This window comes from Nesoenas mayeri, assembly GCF_963082525.1.
Source record: "Nesoenas mayeri genome assembly, chromosome: Z".
Taxonomy (NCBI): Eukaryota; Metazoa; Chordata; class Aves; order Columbiformes; family Columbidae; genus Nesoenas; species Nesoenas mayeri.
In genome coordinates this window covers 38362140-38384680 of record NC_137542.1, presented here as the reverse complement: position 1 = coordinate 38384680, position 22541 = coordinate 38362140, and the positions used below count along the sequence as shown (strand labels likewise).

General features: G+C 37.8%; 1 protein-coding gene across 3 annotated transcripts in view; it reads left to right on the top strand.

Moving 5' to 3' along the window:
- Positions 1-22257, top strand: part of ST8SIA4 (ST8 alpha-N-acetyl-neuraminide alpha-2,8-sialyltransferase 4) — a 50994-nt gene extending 28737 nt beyond the window's left edge. For all 3 annotated transcript variants that reach the window (XM_080362645.1, XM_080362644.1, XM_080362646.1), the window contains 2 exons: positions 1034-1327; positions 21356-22257. In XM_080362645.1, the coding sequence (XP_080218771.1) occupies positions 1034-1327; positions 21356-21638 (577 nt within the window). In that variant the 3' untranslated portion in view covers positions 21639-22257. The remainder of the gene's footprint in view (positions 1-1033; positions 1328-21355) is intronic.
- Positions 22258-22541: the final 284 nt, after the last annotated feature.

Below are 22541 nucleotides of genomic sequence, written 5' to 3'. Positions count from 1 at the left end.
AATTGCAGAACTAATGGAACACTATTTATAGTCAAGGTATAATAACATGCACATGTATTGAAGTACCTATTACCCACATTGCTGCTTTGCATCTTTCATCTCTACAGAGCAGTTTGTTACGTTGTGAAAATTTGGTGTATCAGGATACTTATTTGGGGCATACCAGCTACAGGCTAATTCACTGAGGATGTTGTGGAGGTGATCCGTTTCAATCACTGAAATCACAAATAGTTTTTGAATTGCATTTTATCACCCGCATCCAATGCTGCCCATGGAGAATACTATCTTTATGTGATTACATATATATGTATTTATGTAAGTGAGGTAAAAAACTGTTGAAAAGAAGGCTTGATGAGACCTTTTTCTCAAGCCTAGAAAAAAGCACAAAGCTACTACAAAATTAAACGAGGTTTGAAAATGAAACATCAAGGAAAAATAAATCAATTTCTAAGGGAAATTAAAATACTAATTTTTGAAACATGCAATCAGCTTCAGTAACAATAGCAAAACCCCAAATGCCAAAAATTCATTTAACATGGGGTAACATTCATTTGTAAAATATATTTTAATAGTGTATTGTAAAAAAATGCTGTGACTAACCTGTATCATTTATACTTTAATTGGCTAGCATGACTTCCTTTGAGTGTGAGCTATTGGTAATGTGTTGACAGATTAACACTAGTGAAAGTTAATAGGTGCCATAGAAAGCACAGTCATTAATACTACTACTAGCTGTTGATACATTTTAAAGCATGATGACATGATTTTCAAATGTACAGAAAACTTTGTTTTTTTCCTCACAGCTTTATGTATGTTTAATGGTTATTGTTTTTTTTTTTTTCAAATTGTCTAATGCATGTCCATGTTGGGTAAAACTCTACATGTTATCATCGCTATTACCACTAGTATTTCTTTCTAATGTTAAATTGATATGGACTTGCATGTTCACTTTCAGCTTTCCCTTCATGCATATAATTTTCTGAGTTAATATTTCATATTTATTTTCATTTTCCATTAATTTCTTCCTCTACAGGTGCAATCTAGCTCCTGTGGTGGAGTTTGCTGCCGATGTGGGAACTAAATCTGATTTTATAACCATGAACCCATCAGTTGTACAAAGAGCATTTGGAGGCTTTCGGAATGAGAATGACAGAGAAAAATTTGTGCATAGACTGTCCATGCTGAATGACAGTGTCCTCTGGATCCCTGCTTTCATGGTCAAAGGTGGAGAGAAGCATGTGGAATGGGTTAATGCATTAATCCTTAAGAATAAATTGAAGGTGCGAACCGCCTATCCATCACTGAGACTTATTCATGCTGTCAGAGGGTAAGTGACTGGAAAAGACTGGTCTGTCCTTGGCACAATGAAGCTCATAACTAGAATTGCTAGCAGGCAGAATAAAGCTCAAGTAGAATGTTAGAAGGAGTACAATATTTCCATTATTGTTGTAATGAAATGCTTTTATTATAAAATAAGTTGGGTAATAAATGTTGTCCACTTATTTAGCCTGCTCTAATGCAAACAACTGAAATGCATTAGCACAATAACTTTTCACTTTTATGTACAAGAAATTTTGATGATAATTATAGTCATAAATTAATTAAAAAGTAGCCTGAATTCAAAGGATATATGTGAGTCATCAAATCAGAGAACAATGAAAGTGCTACATGTCTGCTTTTGGGCAAGACTGTGGAGATAAATAAAATTTAACTAGTATAGTCGGTGAGGTAACAACCTTGTAAATGATCAGCTCTAGCAGATCTGGAAATAATGAGCTCCTTCTCAAAATGTCTAAGACTTTGTAGCAATCTTTCTCTTTCAGAATTTGTCCAGATGTTTGGGCAAATCAAAAACATTGATCACTTGGAAAAAAAGTTACAGCCATGCTTTGTGCAGAGGCTTTTTAACTCCATAATTAAACAAGCTTATCAACGGAAGGCTACAGTTTCTTTGTTACTACAAGTATGAGCATATAGGGCTATGCATGAAAAATGTTCAGAAGATGATGGTAGAGCAATATCTGTTTGTGCAGTGAATTATGAGAGTATTATAATATTCAGCTTGAGTTCTTTGAATTATGCTGTCTGTGGAGTAATCCGTGCACTTTGGAATCTGGAAATCCTTTGGAAATCCTTCTATTTTTTACTGAGTTCCTCAGTTTCCATAGTTGTTTGGATAGTTGTTTTGTTATATGATTACACTTTAGCTATATATGGGCCTTGATTGTGTGGAATTTTCAAGTATTCAAAATGCCTATAATCCATGGATAGGTAGTTTTGCATGTGTGTAAAAATATGAGTAAATAAGATTACTTCACATTTATAATAGCTGTTCTCATTTCCATCTGCTAAATCTGGACAAAATTATTAAATGGGAATGGTAATTCAGAATGTGCAGTCTTTCAGTTGGCCAATGTGCAGGTCCTTTAGGCGCTTTGTCTTAAAAAATAATTAGCACCTACATTGTCTCTGAAAGAAAGTCAACAAAATCTCTGCCATCACAATTGGTGTTGAAAATTTAGACTATACTGTATTTCAGATTATACTTAGCAGTGTCATCTGATATGACTGCACAGCTTTGTCTGGTTGTTGTACCAGTGCTCTAAATCTTAGGTCAAATTTGTCTTTGGTCTAACTCCTGACTTTAGTAGGTAAAGTGCATGAGATGAATAAGTGTTTGTGAGTCAAGTTTGAAGGTGATATAGTTAGCAGTAACACATTCAGAACAAATATTCTTTAGGTTTCTTAGACAGCAGTCTTAAAACACCAGCCCAGAATACTGACGTTTGTATTACAGCAAAGTTAAATCTAGGGGAAGCATATAATCTCTTTATGAGTTGAATTACATTTCTCTAAGATCTGTTAGGTTTTCATGTCAAATGGAATACCATGGCAGTATAAGAATCTAATAAGAAAAACTGTTCTTAAATTAAAATGTCCCTGAGCTGAAGAATAATATTTTCTAAAAATAAGTAAATAACTTGAAAAATAAACTAAAATTTAAAGCTGCATAACCTGGTTATCAGATCAGTTCATTTTGAGCAATAAAACTTGGGAAAGTTTAAGCAAGTTACAACTGCTAATATCAATTTGCAACTAATGGACAGCCAAGTCTGCTGCCATTTAAAACAGTGGGTGCAACTTATATACTTAGTTTTAAGGAAAATCTTTGTAATACTGTATTCTGCCTATTGTGCTCATGCTTATTTCAAATTCAATGTAAATTGATTACTTATGAGCCTCTGAAGAGACACTACCTAGAAGGAACTCCTATGCAACACTCCTTGTTTTATGAATCTGAACTATTTTTGCGTATTTGTTTTCATGTATTTAATGTATTTGTTTGTGTATTTAATGCTTTTGCAGGCTCTCTGCTTGCAAGTTTAAGTCTTTGTGACTATGTCAAAAATGATGACCTAGTAGAGGCCTGTGGTGCTGCAAAATAGAAAGGGAAAATAAAATGAATGTGAAGATTGCTGTTAGTTGAATGAGAAGCAAAACCAAGAGATCTGCCAATATAACCAGGAAATCTACCAACTGTCTGTTGAAAGACACAGTAAGACCTGTGCAGATTATCTGATCTTCATTGGGTACCTAAGCATATGTGCAAGACTGGGAATGCATGATTTATGCATTTTTCAGCTGTAAGAGGGAGATGGAGTTTGGTTTATGAAAGCATGAAAGGAAAGCTGAACTGTGAGAAATGTTTTTTGTAGACTGTCTTACTCTACACATGGAAATTACTTGCATCTGCAATATTTGTTTTGTAGACTCTGAGCATTCTCAGCTGTCTTTGTGCTCAAATGTAGCTCAATGATTTACATTAAAGGCTACAAAAGTTTAGAGCAGACACAAGGAATGTAGCATTTGCAATGACTGTCCTGTGTTAATATTTGTAACATCCCCAAACTCCTTTTAACCTCCAAACAAGTAAGTATTCACTTCTTCTGTTTCCTGTTTCTTGCCTTGATAATTCCAAAGCATAATGGCTTTACTTTTTATTTGAGTATGCATATTTTGCATTAAATAATTTATGTGAATGTAGTTAGAACTATTTTAAATAATATTTTAATGATAAGAGAATTGGTGAAGCAGGTCAGTGTGCGTCTATATTGCTTTTTATATCTTGAAATCCTCCCAAACTTTTAATGATTTAAACGCAATGAGATTTTTGTTAGACTGTGCCAAAGATCCAATACCAGGAGGGCCTACTGAAGAATTGTCCTCATCTTGAAAGCATATTCTTATGAAGACAAATAATATGTGCGGTTTTATGATTAATAAGCTAAAAGATTCCATTCACCTGTTTTGGAAGACTTATGCACCCATGCTGTTTTTCCTGTACCACGGATATACTTGTAGATACAGTGTACGACAGGGCTATACCATATCCATATTATTCAGCTGGTTGAAAAGAGGCTTTTCTGTGAAACTTTAATGTATTATATTGCAACTATAGGTCTTCATAATCTAAAAATATTAAAAACTCTGCAACAGGCCTGAAAACTGCCTAAAAAGATAAGATGTCTATCCTAAAAAGTCACAATTATAAAGTAGCTTTTTTTTTTTAAGAACAAATACCAGACGTAAATTTAAATTTATATCAAGAGGTTTTTAATGTAATACACCTATAATTTTATTGCAAATACAGAAATGTAGTGTATCATGGGCTAAATCATTTAGTAACTAGTCATCAATAAATTTCATAATTCCAACCTGACATATGAAGTACTAATAGAGACATTTACTGCTGAAGGGTGCAGGCAGAAGGTTTGGGAAGCATTGTCTTTATTTCTTTTTGTGTGTATCACACTGCCAAATTGTTCAGGTAAATTAGACTTTTCTTTCATCATTCTTTAAAGCACATGACATAGGCAGTTTCTATAGACAGAACATTGACTTTTTTACACTTCTATTATGATCTAGTGAGGCCAAATTTTGTATTCCTGTGTACTGTTTTATAACAGGGCAGTTTTGCCACAGTCATACACAGCATTGAAATTCTCCCTCCTATTTTTTCTTCTCCTTTAGCGAAATAAACTTTCTGAGCAGCACGCAGTATTTGGGAGTTGTTCTTGATCAGAGAATAGAATAATGACTACATTCTGAGATAATTTTTTAGAACTGCATTTTTTCTTGTCAATTCAGGCACTTTTTGGGTCATAAAAAGGTAATGTGGTGTTGGAAAAAGAAATTGCTTTTTTTCAGATTTCATGCCTTATTAAACTTCTGTGAGTGATGGCCAGTTCTTTAAAATATCAGAAGTATTAAAAGTTTTAAAACAGATTATGTAAATACTAAGTCAAACATGATAACTACTTTTTTAATCTGTAGCATATCTTAAATGATCATTTGGTTTGGATTTTTTACTTCAATAGACTTAGATCAAGTGCTTTTGTGTGATAATTTTCTCTATTTTGCTTTTGTAGTTCTTGATCAACAAGTTTGTATTTCAAGTTACAATATTGGATTTGGAAACTGATTTGGGGGCAGTTGCATGTTTTTTTCACAAAATGTCTCTAAAAGCTGGTTTATGGAACTTTTAACATAATTGTGCACGTATTATTGATAAAGTAATTGAGGCAATTAATAGATAACAGGGTTTAAGATGGAACTAGAATATAGAAGTGAAGACCTTAATTGATTAAAAGGATATATCTACTTTCTGATACCACTGCCAAGAAGATTAATTATAAGGTAAATATAATGAGCAAACCCCACAACTACTTTTTTAACATGGAATTTAACAATAAACTTCAGAAACTTTGATTTTTAATAGGCCTGAGATTTAATGCTGAACTATTTCACTAGGATTATTTTAAATATTATTTTACAAGTGAGATGGTACTCTTTGAGGTGTGGACAGTGTCTGTATAGAATCTGGTCTCAGTAGCAGGGCTCTAATGGAATATGCATAAACCAGCAGGCAAACAGGAACTGAGCCTGCTGGGAACAGAGTCCAGATCTTGTTGTTTACTTCCAATGGTAGCAAACAACCAAACCTCAAACTAGGACCAGCAGATGCCTTCTGCTATGGCTCCTACCCTGCAGTTGCCTGGAAGGAGTAGAGAGGTCTCCCAAGACTAAATGTGTTGTTGGTACATTAGGTAGACACCAAAGTTAACTCCCAGAGCCTTGCACAGCTCTTCTTTTGCTTCTACTGGCGCATACCTGAAGACATGTACTGAAGAGGCAGAACACCACCACTTCCCCACAGAGTCTTTTAGAATGCAGTAGTTTTCTGAGAAGTTTTTTCTTATTTCCTCTCCCAACTTCACAAAACAAAGTTCTCACACTCATCTTCATGTGTGAGAATGTTTTCTTGGCTTTTTTTCCTATTGGAGCCATTCCATAAACTGTTAGTCACTCCGAGCAATATTGCTGAAATTGCTTCACATAAGATTCCTTCCTGTCTTTTGGGTACAGAACAATCACATGGACATCCTGTGGGATTTTCCTGTGTTCGGCTCATTTCCTCCTTGATACTCCCTATGAAAGAGCAATATTACAGTTGATCCTGTGCTAAATGTGGCAGAATTCCCACTGAAATCTCTGTTTTGTGTGTGTAAAGAGTATGTTGTGCCTATTTATGGTCACTTTTCAGTTCAGAGGTTTATTTATTAGTGAAAGCAAACAGCTGTTGTTTCAGTGTGGTGGCTTTTTACATAGCTTCACCATGGCTCCAGAGTCCTTTGCTGTGGGAATTACAAAAAAATACTTGGAGAAACACAAACATGCAGAAATCAAGTAGTTCTCCAGCAGCTGGGAGCAATCTGTTTTGTAAATACTTCTGTTTTCTTTTCTTACTGCTAACCAACTTCAGTTTTTTCTTTACTGCTAAAATGCATTTCTTAAGAAAAGACATTTTGGAGTACATGGATGAATAAATAATCACTGCAGAAAACAAAATAGTTTAAAAATAGCCATTAAGCAAAAAATACTATACTATATGTAATATAAAATGACAATGTATTTTGCATCATGTCATGAAAATATTAAAAATATTGAGAAAAAAAATCCACATTTCCCTACTTTTCAGTGTACAATCTCATTTTTCTTATATGTGGATGTTAACATTGGAGTTCTGTATTACAGTACCCTTCTGCCCTTCCATAACGTATCAGTAGAGTGACTTTGTTTGGTAAGTTACACAAACAAATGAGGTGCCAGTTATAGTTAGGTTTTTCAGACCTTAATCTGTTGTGTGAAGTTGTTCTTTGGATTCCCAGGATCCTTTCCTAATGGGAGAGCAAGAGGTGATGCTCTGATTCCTGGAGACACTCCAGGGTTGATCTTTAAACCTAGCAGCTAATTAACAGGGCTGCAGGGCCCATGCACCTCATAAGGGTGCCGCATCATCTGGTTCAATGTTTCTCAGGATGTGCTTTTATTTCCTTTGCAAAAGATCTCCTATTTTATTGTGTTTCAGGAAGATTTAGCAAGATCTGTCAAGAGTTATGTCACTTTTTGAGGGAAAGGAGAGCTTCATCAATGGGGGCAAAACAAGAAGCCCAAACCAAAGAGAGAAGATAGAAATGGATGCACATGCTTGAGATTGTTCCTCTTGTAATTCTTCAGTATTATGCTTCTAGCTGCCACATTGGCATTTGCAGAGCTGTACCAAGAAAAGAGTATGGCTTTTCTTTCTGCACAGATGCCACCGGATGTTTTCCTTATACTCCTTATACTTGTATCTTATACTCCAAATCAAGTTATAGACTTCCTTGTGAAAATGAATAAACAGCCCAGTCCTTCAATGAAATAATACACTGGGACAATCCTTACAGTGGTATCAGTATAGGAAGGAGCAACTTGGTGTAGTATCTTCTGTAACCTCACTTTTTCGTGCACATGAGTTTCTTCAAGAATGCTTTTATGGGTTTATTTGAAGTCTCTGGGTTCTTGTTTGTATACGGATAAAGATTTCAGTGCTTCAACTCAGAAGCACTGAGTAGCATTTGGGCATTTTGTCTGAAGTTATCAAATGCCAAGGCCAATGGTTACCTTTCCGACATCCACACCTTGTGGGAAATCAGTCCGTCTCTTCCTTTTACACAAAGAGCACAAAGTTTAGGGTATTTCTCCACCATATAGGAGAAAGGCTCCTGGTCATTCCTCTTTCTAAGATGTACTGGGTCTGGCTGGGATAGAGTTAACTTCCTTCATGACAGCTCTGTCCCAAAATACAGGTGCTGTGTTTTGGATTTGTGGGTAAAACAGTGTTGGTAACAGGCCAGTGTTATGCCTGTTGCTGAACAGTGACTGCAGAGCTCCAAAGCCTTCTCCTTGTCTCACCTACCAATGAGTAGGCTGGTAGTGGGCAAAAAGCTGGGAAGCGACACAGGCAAAACAGCTGACCTGAACTGACTAAAGAGAGATGCAATACCATATAACATTATGCTCAGCAAGAACTAAAACTATGGTAGCGGAAGGAGAAGGAGTGGAGGTTTTCTATGTTGACTTTTGCTGAGAGACAAGGTGGGCCTTGATCTGTTTCTGTGTGGTGGCAAGCGATTACCTTTTTCCTCGACTCTTTCATTCACCTAGTCAGCTGTCTTTATCTTGATCTATCCGTTTTCTTGCTCTTGCTCTTCCTGTTCTCTCCCCCATTCCCCCAGGCAGGGAGCAGGGAGTGAGAAAGCAGCTGTGTGGGTGCTTGGCTGCTGGCCATTGTCAGCCTGTGATGCGAGGGATGAAATTGCTGTATTTGCTACATTAGCCAAGTGTAGGCTTTTCAGAGATGCCTGTTGCAGTTTTCATCAAAGAATTAAGAGACTTAAGTTACAAAGTGAGAAAAAGGGTGAGCATTGCTGTATTTCTGACACATGGGAGATAAAGAGGCTGGGTGATGAGGTCAGTGCTGTCTTGCCTGGTGATGTTTTAAGCACAGAATATGTTTTGAAGGAAGCTAAACTGAGGAAGTGTGGTCTGGATGATCAGGTAGTGAGGTGGACTGTGAACTGGCTGAAGGAAAGAAGCCAGAGAGTTGGGATAGAGTCCAGTTGGAGGCCTGTATCTAGTGGAGTCCCTCAAGGGTTAGTACTGGGACTAGTACTATTCAATATATTCAACAATGACTTGGATGAGGGAATGGAGTGCACTGTCAGCAAGTTTGCTAATAACACCAAACTGGGAGGAGTAGCTGACATGCCAGAAGGCTGTGCTGCCATCCAGCAAGACCTGGACAGGCTGGAGAGCTAGGCAGGGGAAAATTTAATGAAATATAACAAGGGCAAGAGTAGAGTCTTGCATCTGGGCAGGAACAACCCCAGGTTGCAGTATAAGTTGGGGAACAACCTGTTAGAGAGCAGTGTAGGGGAGAGGGACCTGGGGGTCCTGGTGGACAGCAGGATGACCATGAGCCAGCACTGTGTCCTTGTGGCCAGGAAGGCCAATGGCATCCTGGAATGTATTAGAAGGGGGGTGGTTAGCAGGTCAAAAGAGGTTCTCCTCCCCCTCTACTCTGCCCTAGTGAGACCACAGTGTGTCCAGTTCTGGGCCCCTCAGTTCAAGAAGGACAGGGAATTGCTGGAGAGAGTCCAGCGTGGAGCCACAAAGATGATTGAGAGAGTGGAGCATCTCCCTTATGAGGAAAGTCTGAGGGAGCTGGGTCTCTTTAGCTTGGAGAAGAGGAGACTGAGGGGTGATCTCATTAATGTTTATGAATATGTAAAGGGTGAGTGTCACGAGGATGGAGCCAGGCACTTCTTGGTGACAACCAGTGATAGGACAAGGGGCAGTGGGTACAATCTGGAACACAGGAGGTTCCACTTAAGTACGAGAAGAAACTTCTTCAATGTGAGGGTGACAGAGCACTGGAACAGGCTGTCCAGGGAGGTTGTGGATTCTCCTACTCTGGAGACATTCAAAACCCACCTGGACACCTTCCTGTGTAACCTCATCTAGGTGTTCCTGCTCCCGCAGGGGGATTGGACTAGATGATCCTTTGAGGTCCCTTCCAATCCCTAACATTCTGTGATGCTGTAAAATAATGGATTCATCAGGTGATGGGTCTGTATTCTTTTGCTTTGGTGTTAGAAGGTACAGTTAGATGGTAGGTGCCTGCATTTTGGATGGAATGAGATTTAAATCTCCCACCAGTCCTATTTTCCTTCCCAGGCTAGACTGAAGTGTCTGCCTCTCTATGTTTTTTCTCTTATGCATCTCTTTCAGCAGAGTTTGTTCCTGTGAATCCTGTTCTTACATGTCCTGCTGTCCTTATGCTGCTGCATAAACATAAGGATATCTCCATGTATGTATAAGAGATTAACATTGTGTGTTATGAGTTTAATACTATAAGGTTACTATATTGAAGTTCTCTTTTGAGATTTGTCTTTCAGTCTTTGACAAGTGAATTAATGGGCCACATGAAAAATTAGGAAATAGCTGCTCCTTCTGAAATGTAAAAAAAACAAAACCAAAACAAAACACCAACAAACACAAAAACCAACACATTTTTTTTTTTAAACAATATTTCTATATTGCTATAAGAGTTGATATACCTCCTGGGCAATGTGGAGACAACTTATTTACATTTTCAGTTCTGTGTTTGGTGAGCACAAGAGTCATATTTGCATTTTTTAAGCATATATTTAGTGAAGTAGTCAAAGAAAGCTGACCTAGAGAAAGTTATTGCTAGAACTTGCTTTTCATTTTTAACTTAGTTGTACTTTGTTGGTAAGCAGTGGGATACAGGGGAATTTCAAACCAGAATGAGTAATCATTTTCTTACAACTTGCAAGCAAAGAAGACCTGTAAATGTCGCCTACCGAGAAAAAGTGCAACTGCTGGTTTCAGAACACTTTGGAGGCTCATGAGGGGATTTTTATTTTTATTTTTTCTATTTCAGTATCAATGTGGCCACATTCACCGGAAGTGTTGGCAAAGAGGAAGTAGTGCGTTTATCAGAGTCATACTGAAACCAACAGGTGGCACAGCTTATGCTTACATCAAAATCTTCAGCTGCAGATGAAACATACAGAAAGGCTAAGAGGGCAGTATCTTCTTATCTTCCAGACTGTAAAAACCCTCTGTGGGCTTTGCAAACTGTTTGAAAGATACATGTTTGGCATGAACTTCCCAGATAAGGCCTTTCTCACCTTTAACCTGTAAGGGACAGAGAAGATATATAGATAGATATATATAGAAGATGCAACAGAGCAACATAGCTCTGAATGACAAGCAGCTTTCAGAAAATAGTTTCATTGTTTCTTTTTATCTTCTTTTGCAGAGCTAGCAGTCATTTTAAAATCCCTGAAGTGAAACCTTGAGGACCAATAAAAACAGGATCAAGGAGGGAACCCCTCCTTCAATGCCACAGTGTGTTGTCCTCTCAGTGAACAGTGACCAGCTAGGAAGCTGCATGGCTGCAGGAAACCTCACAGGCATAGTTGTGGGCCATGCAGTGGAGGGGAAGGTGCAGTGTGGCCAGCTGTAGAGATTGCTCTAAGTTGTCACTGGAAATAAAACACAGGGCTTGACCTGTAGACCACTGACGGCAATTTGGATTTCTGCTGCCTGCAAGGGGTTTGTCATGGGTTTTCACAGGGAAGCTGATTCATTGTAGTTTGTGGTTTTCTCTGAGACCCCAGGGACATTTCATGGTGGGAGCAGATGCCTAGAGATGATCCTAGCCAGCTGTGGAGTCAGTTAGAAGGTGAATTGAATGAATTCTGGGAGCGAGAAGGATGGGTTTGGGAGCATATGGGTAGACAAGGATTTGGCTCATGCATTTGGAAATCTCAGCTCTCTGATGTTGGTGGCAGCAAACATCCATCCTTTTCCTACTGAATCCATTTAGCGAACACTAGGCATCTCACTGGAAAGGGTAATGCAGAAAGGCTGTTGTAGAGTGCAAAATTTTCCTGAAATCTCCTCGTTTTAACTCATGAGATTGCTACGCCACTGTTGCTGTTTTGTTTTGATGATCATCCTCTGAAACAGAGGTGAAAGAGAAGAGGAAGTCTGTCTTGCTCTTTTTGTTTTCAGTTTCTCTAAACTTGTTTGTAATACGTGAAGCAAGATTCCTGTACAAAATATGTGGGAAATGTGCCAATGTGTAAACACGCTCCATTTCTATAACAGGGATGACTTTAAGTTGAGTAGCTTGATTTCAGACTGAAGATCTTGCTTTAAATTTCTAATTACATGGCTGGTGGTGTGACAGCCTTCAAGATACCCACTATCCTTTGCAAAACAAAGGATTTATTAATGTTATATGTTATGCATTAAACAGCTGGTTTTTGCAACTTTGGAAATTCGTAAGTGCTGTGAAGGCAGAAACTCTTTTTCCTCAAGGCCTCTGCAAAACAAAGGCATACATTTTTGAGATAAAGGCAATTAACAGTGTTTCTTCCTTGAGGCCTACCAAGGCCTCAGGCTTCATGCATGGATAATGGGGAGGGGTCATCTAGCGGACAGTCAACCACTAGGAGAAATCACAAGTGACCAGTTACCCCTAGCAGTCAAAACTACTCACTTCTAGACACTTTTGGGACCACTGAAACCACTGACTCACTTCTGGAACAATTTTCTTAACTAGCATGAAGAGTGAGCAGAGGGAGGAGGTGAGACACCCTCTTCTATCTCGCAAGGCAATGGACAGGGTTATAAAACTTTCTCACTAGGGACACTGGTGGAGAGTGGGAGGCAGCGGAGTGATTGATTGTACTGTCAGTTTGAGGACTCATAGCACCACAATGCCCCTGAGATTCGTTGCTGGAACAACTGATCTCAGAGTGGTGAAATCTTAGCTTTCTTCTGATATCTTAATCTATCTCTCTTTTCCTTTTTCTTCTTCTAGCTTTATTCTAGGCACTTAAGTGTAATATCATTTTGATTTTTCTTGTTGAAGTCTTACTAAGTTTTATGATTTAGTTACAAACTTTTGCCAAGCCACTATTCACTGTAATTCCACTGAGGTTTTTAGTAAATTCGGTATTTAATTGAACATCTTGAGTAACTATTGTTAGTCCAGGCTACCACACAGAGTATCCAAAAGTTAACTCCTCCATCACCCCACTAAGTGGGACAGGACAGGTGGTAACTTAGTAAAGCCACTGGCAGTATACTATGACTTTTAGCCTAACAGTAAGTAACAGTAAGGCAGTAAGAGGAAAGGAAGGTTTTTCAGCAGTGGTGACCACTCAAGGCAGAGCTTTTCCTTTAGTGGAGGAGGGAGTTCTGCTTCAGAAACAGAGACAGTGTAATTATCAATCAAAATATAAGCTTAGGCTATAAGTGTCCTAAAAACTTGAAAATCCCAGTGAAGTAAAATACCTGTCTTCTAAGACTGCCTTCTCATTTGCTGTTAGGAAATGTGTTTTTTTCTATACACTACAGACTTCTTTTGTCTGTCACTTTTCCATGATTTGACGCTCTGTTTTGCCTTATTTCCGCTGCCTCTATGTATGTTTCTCTGTGTGAAAGAGTTTGGTAGGTAGTCTTGTTTTTACTGAATAGAAAATCAGTTGTGAATGCAAAGGCAGATCCTTCTCTACAACAAAATATTCTTGTGCCATCTCCAATCTAATTATCATTTTTCTCTTCCTTCCATGCAGCCCATTGCTTCATCACTTCTGTTTAATCCAAGCTTATGCCAATGCTCTTTTTAGAGAAGGAAATGAGTAATATTTACAATATATATGAGAGGAAAAAAAGCAATTGACTCCCTCTTCAACATACCTGCATTGTCAGCACCATTTACTTAAAATAAATTTGCTTTCTTTTTCTTAATTTTATAACTGTTTTGTTAGGACTGGGCCAATTGTGCTTTTCCAGAATAGTAATCCAACATCTGTTTTTCCTGCCAAAGTATTCCGTTGGCACTATCAGTATGCTTAACTTCTGTAAGCATTATTTGCTTGTATTGAACTGTTGATTGGGGAATGGAGACATAGTGGTGCTCTAATCTTTAGTCTCTAAAGATTTGTATAGAAGTCTGACTTGATAACCCATTAAAAGGGGTTTAGAGGTGTTTACATATTCCCTAGTGTATGTCTAATCACAAAGGAAAACTGCGCTGCTCAGCACTACTTGAAGTCACTGGTCAGAAGAAGTGTGTTCATCTGGAATAGCAGAGACATGCTCTAATTGAAACACATTAGCACAATTGCATAAGCAAAGCAGCACAGCATCTTTCTCCTGTTATGCTTGGCATATTCACTGGTCATGAGCATTAGCATTAACTCAAATTCTCTGAATGTCTTGCTGTCTCCAATGATGAGTGACAGAGGACTGTTGCTATTATCACTAGCTGTTATGTAGCTCTGTAAAACTCTATGCTAGGAGCATCCTTCCAGTCAACAAACTCAGAAAATATTTCCTGCATGCTTTGCACCTTCCTCTGTGGTCATAAAAGACAGCCAAGTAGTGAAAGCTTGGACTTTCACAAAAACCTGCAGACCATAGAAGGGACTCAGCTGAACTGTCTTCTAGATTGTTTATGACGTTCCAACCAGGTATGTCTTTCCAAATGTGTTGTAGGAAATTGGGAGATACTTGTGTAACAGAGAGAATAGCATTAATGAAAAGGTGTAATGAGGAAATATTGCTGTTAAATTATGTGGATGAAACCCAAGCCCTACTGAAACAAATCACAATACACCTATGAACTTCCATATAACTGAGATTACACCTTTTGCTCTAACCTGACCTTTGCAGCGCTAGCATGTGGAGCAGGATGAAAGCTGAGAAGAAAGAAAAAGCTTGCTAAATTAGTACACTGACAAGTCACAGAAAAGTTTTTAATGGGAACATCCCTCAGTCAGTTTGTAGCTGTGCTTTGTAGCTCTAGACGTAGGAAAATAGTTTCTCTTCTGTGAATTCACACAGAAAGAATGAAACAAAGGAAAAAGGAGGACTATCAAATTATGGCAAATAGTTGCTTGGATTTGTTATTCAACTTGTCGGTTCTGTTTTTTTTCATAGTTAGTCAGGTGCTTTTGCTTTTGTGCTGTTTTCTCATCAGTGCTATTCTGCCTTGCTACAGACATTTATTTTGTATTTTCTTACATTTGGCTGTTTATGAACCGTATAAACACATCTCACACCTTCCATTTCAAATCCTCATAAATTCTCATAGATGCTTTTTGATTGTGAATTTTACACCTAAGGGTCACTCTGTTCAAGTGTTCTCTGTAATTTTTTTACGATTTTATCTTAGCACTTAATATATGCATGTGTTAAGGAGTTCCATGGGGCAAGAATAAAATATATGAAAAGGTAGTCTTTGTTGGAAGTTAAGGGTAAAAAAAGCCCATTAATGCTGCAGCTTATAACCCATGTGTAATACAAAACAATGTACTTGATGCAGGTTCTGTCTATATTAATCAAAAACAGGTTGATTTGAACTCACAGACTGACACACGGACTTTTATATTTTAAGTGTGAAGGTAGTGCATTCATTTATAATGACAGGATGGCGTAAAACAAAAATAAATTGATGCAGTTCTATTTTTTATCAGTGGTAGGTTCTCGTTTACGGCCAGAAATTGGAAAAAGGAAAAAGAAAAAAAGGTTTATTTGAGCAGGTCAGAATTTGTTAGCCTGAAGGAAACATTAACATATCTTCGTATCTTTGTATATGAGTTGGCAATTTATGCCTGAAGCCCAGAAAGCCAGTCATATCCTAAGCTGCACAGAAAGAAGTTCTCACTGAATGGCAGCACAGCCTTCTGGTCTGTCAGCCCTTCCTCCCAGTTTGGTATCATCAGCAAACTGCCTGAGGGTGCACTCAGTCTCTTCATCCAGGTCATTGATGAACAGATTGAATAGGGCTGTACCTAATGCTGACCCCTGGGGAACTATGCTATGCAATACAGGACTAACCATGTTTACTGTCAAAGTTTCTGCACCTACTACTTCAAAAAACATATTTATGGATATTCTTTGTGATTTTAACTAGCTACATAAGTAAGTAGTCTCTACTCTCCCGTTCTCTCCTGTAGTGTGATGTACGGAAAAAAAATATTTCTAACTGCCTAAGCAGCAGATCAGTGTTTCCAAGGTGTTTTGAGAGAGGGAGAAAGACAACAGTCTGGGCAAACTCAGCATGCTTATTGGAGCAGTAGGGAATACTGACTGGTGGGCTGGTATAGAGATTGTGGCTTTTCACAGAAGTAACAAGTGGCAGTGAGTCATTGCTGTGTCTTAAAAGTCACAATAATAAGTGATCTAAGTGCTTGAACACTTTCAGAAAGGAGAAGGTGAAAAGGAGCTGTGAAGAGCTCGGTTCAGGTTTTTCCCTTGAAAATGCTGAGCATTTAAACACAGCCTGAAGACTGAAGTATCCCACAGATGTCAACAAAAGGTTGTTATGAATGTTACTTGCATTGTGAGAAAACCATGAAAATAAAGTAAGAGAAGATGCCCCTTCCCTCACCACTGAAAAAATATTGTGTGGCTAATCACACATGACAGTCAATAGCTTGTCTAGAAGACAAATTATAATCAGGAAAAAAGCTCTTCTACCAAAAATAAATAACAAAAGTGACCTTGGCTTTTGGAAGCTACTAAGGGAATGTTGAAAGGACCAAAGCTTAAAACCTGAGAAATGTGTAGACAGTGTGATCATTAGTATATTGCTCAGGGAATCAAATAACCCTCAATCACATCATTACTGTCTTTTTTGAAAAAAAGACATACATTCTTAACTTGACATGTTTTAGTGTTTTGGAAGCTGCATCAGTTCTCTTTTCACAGAAGCACTTGGAGACATTTCATTTTAGTGCTATCTGTAACTTGCAAAAGAAAAGATACATAGGCCTAGGCTAGCATCTGCACTCCTGTTGCTTTCATTTAGCATAAAGATTGAAATTTAATGTAAGATATTACTTTACAGCCTGGTTCATTATGGACCTTCTAGAAAAGGTTAGTGCATTATTACTATTTACACTGATGGCAGCTATTTTCATCAGTGAACTAGCTGTTAAATCATTAACTTTCCCACATACAGTCTTTTACAAGATAATTTAAATTGCTTTTTAAAAATATGCATAGATAAGTATTCCAACTGTTTCTGTGGATTAATGCAAAATTAACCAGATTGTGTGGTCTTGGACAGCAATAAATGTGCTTTGTTTATTGCTTAAATTTGTGTTCATTTTAATTTCTTTTTTTTTTTTCCTGTAAGATTTGCCGCTCCTGTTGCTTGAAGTCAGTTCTGTGGGGGTTTACTATGTGCTACTGTAACAAACCAAGTGAGGCTCACCTTAAAACAAGGAATTATGACATTTTATAGCATCTTTATGAAAGTTGCTATTTTTTGACAAAGAGTCACCAATCTACTTACTCTACTGAGTTTTGAATGGCTTTATCCATATGGGCACATAGGCATTAACCAATTTCACAGATACAGTGTGCCTCATAATAGCATGAAAATGAAAGAGCATTTACCAAAGTGTCATGGCTAATTGAAGACAGTGATCTGGCATCAGTTGAAACACATTTTGTACAAGCAGTTTTGTATACAGGCATAAGTTTTTATGGGAATCAGCTTGGATTTTTCCAAAATTTAGAATTTTGGACATCTAGCAGAATAGTCTCATACACCAGGGAAGCTGAATAATTTTATTTGAAGACAGGTAAAGGTGAGCGTTAATATATTCTTAATTATTTTCCCATAGCCAGTGAAGACTATGCTCAGAGTCATTAAAATTCTCTGCAATGACATTGGCACTGAATGGCAGCCTGCTGGCCATGCTCTTGTTGAGCTATGGCAATATAAGAAATGTAACATGACTGTGTTCACTGTTGACACCACTGGTCTTTTTCTTCTCTTGCCAAGGAAGATTTCTAGGCAGAGTGAAACTACTCAGGTGATCCTTGAAATCTGCTTTGTATGCAAGAATTTGAATTTGCTTGACAGCATTAGATGAATGGGTAAAGGAAAAAACCCCAAACAAAAAAACAGCTATTAACATTAAAGTAGTGAAGTAAGTTTGTCGAAAAGCAAATTAGAATTTTGGGCCATGTTTCAGCTCTCCACAAAGTGCATTGTTCCTTTTAATTAACTGGGGTTTTTTGTATCCTATTTCAAAATATTGTACATTGAAAACTGTAAAGTAGATCTTAGAATACACTCATCAGTGTTTCTGTTCTGGCTGTCACACTCTCGGTGTTATTGTTCACACTTTAATTCTTTCACACTCTAGATCACTTGTGTGCAGCCCCCTGCCCATGGCATATGTCATTAAGAAGAGGACAAATAATGCATTTTTAATTAACATATTTACATAAATTAAGAGGGTCAGTTGAATGGTTGTTCATATAGTTGTTGTGATTAACCCCACTGAAAACATGAAAGCACCAGCAAAGGCTTTATTAAGTTTGAGGAAGTTACTTTAGCTAACACTTTCTAGACAAAGCAGACACTGGGTTCAAGAACATGAAAGTGGCTAGTACACTCTCTAACCTGTGGTCTTAGCAGTGCCAGGGGCCAACACAGAGGCTTAGGAGGAAAGTTAGAAACAGAGGAAAGGTCAAGCGTTTACTCTGTGATGTGTGCTGCCATGGTAACAGCTGGGCAAAACCTTGAGAAGGAACTTCATCTGCACCACTGTGTTTGTGAACTTTAACAATTTGTATCTTTTTAGTCGTAGGCATCCAAAACATCCTGTTGCAATGAATTCCACTTTTATCTGTTTGTTTTAGACCTACCGCTGAATAACTCCACTGTGTCCGTATTTTTTATGCTACAGTGCTTGTGTTAAAGTAGTAATTAAATCCCCATTGGACTTCTTTACACACTGGTTGACAGAGTCCTGAAGGACAAAGGAGTCCAGGAAGACTGGTAGCTCTTCAAGAAGGAAATCTTAGAGGCACAGGAGCAGGCTGTCCACATGTGCTGAAAGACGAGCCAGCAGGGAAGAAGACCTGGCTCAATAGAGAGCTTTGGCTAGAATTCAGGTATAAAAGGAGAATTTTTAACCTTTGGAAGAAGGCCAGGTTATTCAAGAGGAATACAAGGATGCTGTGAAGTTATGCAGGAAGAAAAGTAGAAGGACGAAGGCCCAAATAGAGCTGAATCTGACTACTGCTGTAAAAGGCAACAAAAGAGTACATGAGCAACAAAAGGAGGGCAAAGGAGAATCTCTGCCTTCTAGTGGATGCAGGAGAAAAAATAGTCTGGAAAAACAGAGGCTGAGGGGAGTCCCAGTCACTTTTTACAACTACTTAAATGAAGGTTGTAGCAGGGAGGATGTTGGTCTCTTTTCCCAAGTAGCAAGTGATAGGACAACAGGAAGTAGCCTCAAGTTGTGCTAGTGGAGGTTTAGATTGGGTATTAAGAAAGACTTCATTGAACGGGTTGTCAGGCATTGGAACAGGCTGCTCATGGAAGTGGTTGAGTCACCATCGCTGGAGGTGTTTAAAAGCCGCATAGATGTGGTTCTCAGGGACATGACAGGGACGTGATTTAGAGTTGGACTTAGCAGTGTTAGGTCATGGGTGAAGATCTAAATATTGGTTATGAGAAAAAATATAATACCTTTTGTATGTCTGATAAGTTGCTTCCCTCATATTGCATGCCAGATAAATAGTTAAGAAGGGTATCTTTAGGCTTAAAACTGAAGATATAACAAGACTCCAGAAACTGAAAGAAGGTGCAAAAATGCTTATTATTTAAAACATTTACTGCATCAATGAATCTCTAAAGTCACCCTTAACTAAGTTTCGTATTAGAGTAGCTACTTGACTGACTAAGGTGATGACACATATATTTCATGACCAAAATCACAAAGGCTACTAACACCAGACAACCACTTTTATGAATTCAAGCAAAGGTTGGGAGCCAGAGATTTGCGGATATCAAATGATCTATAGGAATCTTCAGACTAGTGTGATGAATGCCTCTAACTGTTTCATTCATTGCATTACTTATGTTCTTTTCATTTGAAGTAGACTTGATCACAAGTTGCAAAGTACCATATTTTGTGTACAGAGTTTGGATATATTTTTCATTTTTAAGAGAAACCAAACAGATAAACTTGCTTTTTGTGAGATATCTGAATATGACAAGCAGAAGAAAATATTTTATTTTTTATTCTGAAATTGTGAGAGGCTCTTTATTATATCTTATTCCTCATTACATCTTTATTCCTGTACAGAAACTCCTAAGAACATGTAGTGTCCTTTTCAAATACTTAGATCCACCTGTTTACTATTAATTTCATTCTCTGCCATGATCATCCTATTCATGGAAGGGTGAGATTCAGCTGGCATGATAGCAGTTGTGCCCTGTAGTACCAGATGCATCAGATTTGGTTGCTGGTTGGCTAGAGACACTCATGTAGATTGCTGATTGCATGTGATTAGAGTGAGTACTGACTTCTGAAGAGACAAATACCAGCTTCTACAAAAATTAAATCATTAGCTTTCCCTTTTAATCTGTTTCACTGTATCTGTGATATGAAGTGCCAAAAGATGTCAGATTAGTGTCTTCTGTAAGTTTTCTGTAAGCAAACATTTTTTTTTAAAATCTTCTGGATTTGAAGTCTCTCCTTTGGCTTGTTTTGTTTAAGAAGTTGCAGATTCTCAGGGTAGGAAGCAAACTACTTAGTGTCTTATCTCAGAAACCTCTGTCTGAAAATCCAGGTTCATTAAAACAATGAAAAAATTATGTGCAATACATTTGTCTTTTGTACATGTAGCCATTCTCCATTGCATTTGCTCCTTAAATATGCTTTTTACCATCCTTTTTTTTTAACAGCCAAACAAAATTCTGAGTCATTGCCTCTGTTGGCTATGGAGAAGCAATCGCTCAGCCTAGAACTGCTTTCTGTTTGCAGAGTCCTTCAGCTTTCAAAAATGAAACTAAGTACAGTTAAGGAAAAAAAAAATTATCTTTCACGTGCGTATGTATCTGTGATTCAACAACATCACCCTTTAGGCCCTGTGCTTTTGGCAAAGAGTGGAATTGAAAAGGACAGTTTCAGTGAGGTGGTTGTTTTTAATGTTGTACAGCATCTGATGCTTTTAAGACACTTTTAGCTTTAATTAAAGACATATTTTTGTAATCCTGTCTGATAGCGGTGGGTGGAATGTTTCTCCTGCTACACTGCTAAATGCCTTTAAAGCAGTCTGGTTGTATACTCAGAGTTCCAACGTTAGTGTAAACCTGTTTAACACAAAGCTAACTCTGTTTTGATGAAGCTTGTGTCCCTTGATCCCCTGTCTAGGCTATGGTAGAAACAATTCACAGCCTATAACTAACAGATAATATAATAATACAAAGCAATGATCCAGGTTTGTGTAGTAAAGCTGTTTAACAACTTGCTTACCTCCCTTATAAGTTTGCAGGATTTATTCACATGAAGTTGTGTGAGGGTTTCCTAATGTACTTTTTCCTTCTTTGCAGCTATTGGCTGACAAACAAGGTCCACATTAAACGACCCAGCACTGGTCTGCTCATGTATACGCTTGCCACCAGGTTTTGTGACGAAATTCACCTATACGGATTTTGGCCATTCCCAAAGGATTTACATGGAAAACCAGTAAAGTATCATTATTATGATGATCTGAAGTATCGATACTTTTCTAATGCCAGTCCTCACAGGATGCCATTAGAGTTCAAAACATTGTATGTATTACATAACAGAGGAGCACTTAAATTAACAACAGGGAAATGTGTACAGCAATAAAGCATATGTGAAAAAAGAAGAAGAATAGAATACACACTTCATCATAAAGGTGTTGTGGAATGGCAACGCAATCCCTGTGAGGATATGTTTCAATATCCACTAAGCCATTGGAAAAAAATAATTTTATCAGAAGTACGTAACCAGCTATTATACCTGTAAAGTGCTATATAACTAAGCTATCTTGACTGCAAGGGTTCAAGTAAGTGCCACTTTCACTAAGAACAGAGCTTGAATGTATACTCAGTAGTGTATACTCAGGTTCCAGTGACACAGTCGTCATGAATTAAAGAAGAAAAATATAGCGTAATTACTGCTGACTTGCACTGTGGTCAGACAGCCCACAGAAGAAATCCTCAATGGATGGAGTATTTTCTTGAGCAAATAAACCAGACCTTGGCAGAAAAAGATCATGATTTGAATCATTATCAGAATTGTGTAGAGAGACTGAAGCCTGCAAGATCAAACAAATCAGTAAATGCCTTCAGTCAGAGGACTTTTCTGATCTTGTACAATAACTTCAGCTTTTGTTGCTGTTTTTCTTATTGCTGTTGGTTGGGTTCCAATCCTTATGGGAGCCCTTAAAGGATTTTGAGGATGTTATGAGTAATTGAAAGTATGTATCTTACTGAATTGTCTTAGAAAAAAAATTTGTGAGGGTGGAGGGAAACATCAAATATTTTATCAATTGTTATTGTGTTGTATCTTGCTGTCACACAACCATTACCATCCCAATTGTTTTTCCAGCTACCACTGTCAATTCCCACTAAATGGAACCACTCAGCGGTCATTTCGATCCATTTTTAAAGACACGTTTTTCTGTTGTGTTCAGATTTGAAGACATATGAGAAAGTCCCCTTATTTTTTGTACCAAAGATTACTTTTATACACATTTTTTCTTTTCCT